Here is a 5,302-nt window from a genome sequence, read left to right on the forward strand (position 1 = left end):
TGGGAGGGAGGTGAGTTCAAAGACATCCCTCACAGACACACACACACACACACACACACACACACACACACACACACACACACACACATACACACACACACACACACACACACACACACGTGCAGTTACATAGCAAGATATGACTCTTTTCCTTACTAATTATGACAAATTATCATTTATGCTTTTCTTGATCCTCACATTTGAAGTTACATTTTTTTTGTTCATTAGATCCAAGTCCGGGCACACTGGAACACACTGGAACACACTGAGACACAATGGGACACACATTGGAACACATTGGGACACACTGGGAAACACTGGAACACACTGAGACACACTGGGACACACTGGGACACACATTGGGACACACTGGAACACACTGGGACACACTGGGACACACTGGGGCACACTGGAACACACTGGGGCACACTGGGACACACTGGGGCACACTGGGACACACTGGGACACAGTGGGAACACACTGGGACACACTGGAACACACTGGGACACACGGGAACACACTGGGGCACACTGGGACACACTGGGGCACACTGGAACACACTGGGACACAGTGGAACACACTGGGGCACACTGGGACACACTGGGAAACACTGGAACACACTGGAACACACTGGGGCACACTGGGACACACTGGGACACAGTGGAACACACTGGGGCACACTGGGACACACTGGGACACAGTGGAACACACTGGGGCACACTGGGACACACTGGAACACACTGGAACACACTGGGACACACTGGGGCACACTGGAACACAATGGGACACAGTGGAACACACTGGGGCACACTGGGACACACTGGAACACACTGGAACACACTGGGACACACTGGGGCACACTGGAACACAATGGGACACAGTGGAACACACTGGGGCACACTGGGACACACTGGAACACACTGGGACATAGTGGAACACACTGGGGCACACTGGGACACACTGGGGCACACTGGGACACACTGGGGCACACTGGGACACACTGAGGCACACTGGGACACACTGGAACACACTGGGACACAGTGGAACACACTGGAACACACTGGAACACACTGGGGGATACACTGGGGGACACTGGGACACACTGGGGCACACTGGAACACACTGGTGGACACACTGGGACGTAGGAAGAAGCTAATGACTTTAAGTGCCATTGAAGAAAAGGAATGCATAATTAATAAAAAAGTTTTACTCCCGCAATTAGTGTGTTGCAATGTATATTACTCATGTAGAGCAGCTTTGAATGGAGCTCCTAATGAGTAAAGACACCATTCTCTGAGGAACATTTCAATGTGCTCCCTGTTAGCTGAAAGACAGACCCTTAAAGCAAATACAGAACCTTTAAATGACTGATCAGATCCACATTTAAGGCCTCTTTGTAACCTCTGGTTGGGGGGACATGTTGTGGAAAGATTTCACACTTAGAATTCAAGTGAATGATAACCACCGCTTCACCCATATCGGCACACTTAAATCAATTTTATTTTTTAGCTTTTCGGTCTAAAGGACCTTTAATCAGACACTCAGAATTAATGTAAAATGACGGATAGTGGATGAAGCGTCTGGACAGTACACTAGTGAGTGATTCCGGACATTTTTTTTGAAACATGACAACCTTATTTCAGACAACAAACGGAACAAAACAAAACGACATCCTCCACTCTAGCTTCACCATTGACCTGCATTGCGTCTCATCAATCCCCCCAAAGAACAAATAAGATCAATAGAAGAAGACGTTTTTCTCACAGAGGCACGTCACTTCAAGCTGTCAAATGGAAGTAGTTGGGTTGCCAAAGAAATGTGAGAGAAAACACAACTGTGTTTTACCGAAACAAACATACTTATTATGTAAAATTACTACCAGCCCTTTAAAGTCTTTAATGCTTGTGGTCAGTGTCAAGAGGTGGTAGTGAAGACAGTGTATGTACTCTACTGTATGCGCTGTCAAATATTTTTAAAAGTAAGTTCATCATCAACGTAGCCTCAGGGTACTTCATGTTTGTGTGTCCTGTGAATGTATCCAAGAGCAGCTCTTGTATAATTCATGTCCGAAGGGAAGGAACAGTATTCCGCTTGATGATTAACCCCTCCGCCCTCCCTCTCTCTCTCTCTCTCTCTCTCTCTCTCTCTCTCTCTCTCTCTCTCTGACAATCTATTATATTATGCATTTACTGTACGCGCAAGTGCATCCGTGCGTTCATGTAGCGTGAGCATTTTGAGTCTCGCGAGTATTGCGATTAAAGGCGCATTCCCTCCTTATACGGGCGTACCGATGCGTTCAGGGCACTGTCTCAAGCTTGAGAAAATGAGAACTTGCAGAAGCTTCGAAAGCAGGTTCAACAACCAAAGTCGGGCCAGTTTAATCTTCTCCTTTGATATTTCTGATCATGCTAATAGGTCGTAATATATACTGATTGAAAGTAGGTCATTGTACGTTTCAAACACACGCCAACCAGCCAAGACGACGCAACATCTGCACACATGTATAAATGGATGAGAGGGCAAAGAGGAGGCTGGAGAGAGAAATTGGAAGAGGGGAGGGATCGAGATGCACAGCGGGGGGGGGGGGATGGAAGAGAGGAAGAGCAAACCCAAGCTTTGCTCGAACGACATTTGTGTAACGCACTTCAAAGCACATACCGGGATCTCATTGTTCAGATTGTGTTTTAATTGAATATGTGAAGATGGTCAGGAGTTGATGTGGAAGAACGCACCTCAGAATCTTCATGACGTTGGGGGGGGGGGGCCCGATGACCCCAATGACCCCTTCTCCTCTTCCTCACCTGCTTCTAATTGCTCTGACCGTCCTCAAATTTGACCTTCACTTTCATCTGAACCACACGCCCGCAAAATCCGACGGTTGCGACACTATTGTGGTCGACACAATACGTCCACGGAGAAACAGAAGCACACCTGGCAAAAGTACTCAAAACCACTTCTGTGGTGGTTCCTGATACATGAGGTGACGATGACACACACACACACACACACACACACAGACAAAATTAACCATTAACTGACTAAATATGATATGAATAATCCCAATAATTCAAACACTTTCGAGACACGATGCTCCAGCTGTACCACACCGACGTCTGTCCTCGTCGATTTCTTTTTTGCTCGCTCAAATCAAATTCTGCGTTCGTTTTACATTCTAGAAGACTGTGCGTCTGATTTTGCGTTTGCCCCTTGTACGTATTACCACGCACGCCGCTTGTGCTCGCAGTAATGTATGCACCTCGGTGGCACGTCCTGACATCTCACGACGAGACCCGAAAGAGAATGAACCCGGACATTTGGGGAATTGCGTGGCGTGACTTCCAAGAGAATCCATCTATACAAAAGAATGAGAAGTGTTGTTGTATTGTGTTTCATACATGATTGTGTTCACGAATGTCTGTGATTGAATATTTGCACGAGGGAACGGCGTTGAAAAAGAACCCCCGACAGACACACACACACACACTCTCAAAAACGTTGTGCGTTTGTGTGTGAGGCGTCGTCCTAACTCATTTACTTAATTTGTGTGCGTTCCTGTGAATGTGTGTGTGTGTGTGTGCGTTCAACAGCTCGTTTGTTCTACAGCCTGTTGTTTGTATTCTCAACTGAAAAAAAATAGGCTTGCACATTGTCTGTGTGTCTGCACGTGCTATTGTGTGTATGTTTGTGTGTCTGTGTGTGTGTGTGTGTGTGTGTGTGTGTGCATTTGCCCAGCTAATTGAAAAGTGCCACGGTTGTAAACAAGCTGAGAAAAGGGCGAACACTTTTCATGTGGAACTGGGGCTCTACGCAGCGGGGAAGCTCACGCGTTTGTGTGTGTGTGTGTGTGTGTGTGTGTGTGTGTGTGTGTGTGTGTGTGTGTGTGCGCGTTCGGGGGGGGGCTTGTCAACCTCAGATGGCAGTCACTTACCTCGGGTACTTGCATCATTACGTCTCCCCTCTCATCCCCTCCTCTCCTCGGTCATCTTCTCCTCCTCTCGTCACGTCTCATCTTCTCCTCTCGTTTTTACTTTCTCCTGCCTGATCTCTCTCTCTTTATCATGACAGGGCATCCCATAATTCTGACTTAAGCTCTTTACACAAACTGCTAACTGAATGTCTTTGTTCCCATAAATACACCAGCATTTCCTCTTTCGGGGGCGGGAGGGAACCTTGACTACACCGGAAAGAAAATTACGATTTTTACCGGTAATGAAATCACAACTTTAATGTCGTGTGATGATTCTCGCTGACCAATCAGTGGTTCTGCAGTGTCGTATCGCCGCCTTCAAGTGTCAGCTCAGCTCGTTCGGAAGCGCGACCGAGGTGGAACCAACAACGGAGAGGTTCTGTTGGTACCACCCACAATTTTTTTTTGCTCATGGAAATGCGGAAAAAAAGCACCGTTCTACTGTGTAACGAGCTGAGCTGAGCTGAGCTGGACCGCTTGGTTTAAATGCAGCTTTAGGTCTGTTGTGGTGAGCTAAATGCTAACGTCACGATGCTAACGTCACGATGCTAACGTCACGATGCTAACACGCCGACGTTTAGCAGGTCGCGTTCACTATCTTAGTGCAGCATGCTAGTATAGCTAACATTTGCTAACGTACCTGAAAATATTGGCTGTAGCGTAATCCAAAAAAAAAAAACGCAGCTCAACTAGTCTTCGGAGAAACTCTTGAGATATTTAAGAAGCATGGAAGAAGCCACTGCTCTCTGATAGTATGAATACCGTAAGTGAGAGTTAATTAAATCGTCAGCTAAATGATGTTAGGCTGGACACACTGTTGCTGCTCTGAGCAACTGACAACTCAATTAAACTATTTCGATGAAACACTGAACACTTTGTAGGTCAGTCCGTTTCAGTTATATAGAAGAAGGGCAAATTCAACTTTTGAAGTATTTATATTTTAAAAGTGTCAAACGGCAACTTTTCCCTTTAGAATGAAGGTCAGAGTAGAAATAAAAGAACGGGGGGAAACTCGGCATCACCTTCAGGTGGAATGTGCTCTGCATTTCATCAAAACTTTAGAGGATAATTAACATGTTAATGAGCAACATGTCTGTGAGATTAACACAGTGACACGGTGTGTGTGTGTGTGTGTGTGTGTGTGTGTGTGTGTGTGTGTGTGAGACTGTATACTGTATGTCGTTGCTGTTTGGTTGAGACAAGTTGTGGAATTTGTTACAGGTTTTATAGCTGTGATGCAGGAAAAATGAAAAATGCCTTCAGCCAGTGTGTGTTGTGTTTGTGTGTGTGTGTGTGTGTGTGTGTGTATATATGTGTGTGTGTGTGTGTGTGTGT

The 5,302-nt window shown here is 46.2% G+C and overlaps 1 protein-coding gene across 1 annotated transcript; it reads right to left on the reverse strand.

Moving 5' to 3' along the window:
* Window positions 1–224: 224 nt before the first annotated feature.
* Window positions 225–3,943, reverse strand: LOC137888619 (keratin-associated protein 10-4-like). The gene is made up of 6 exons (XM_068732039.1): window positions 3,929–3,943; window positions 942–1,082; window positions 852–860; window positions 582–770; window positions 359–500; window positions 225–265 (listed from the first exon to the last, which is right to left on the reverse strand). The coding sequence occupies exons 1-6, from the start codon at window positions 3,941–3,943 to the stop codon at window positions 225–227; spliced, it is 537 nt and encodes a 178-aa protein (XP_068588140.1).
* Window positions 3,944–5,302: the final 1,359 nt, after the last annotated feature.

Source organism: Cebidichthys violaceus, unplaced genomic scaffold (genome assembly GCF_023349555.1).
Source record: "Cebidichthys violaceus isolate CVI_PGR_0920_01 unplaced genomic scaffold, fCebVio1.0.p SCAF_56, whole genome shotgun sequence".
NCBI lineage: Eukaryota > Metazoa > Chordata > Actinopteri > Perciformes > Stichaeidae > Cebidichthys > Cebidichthys violaceus.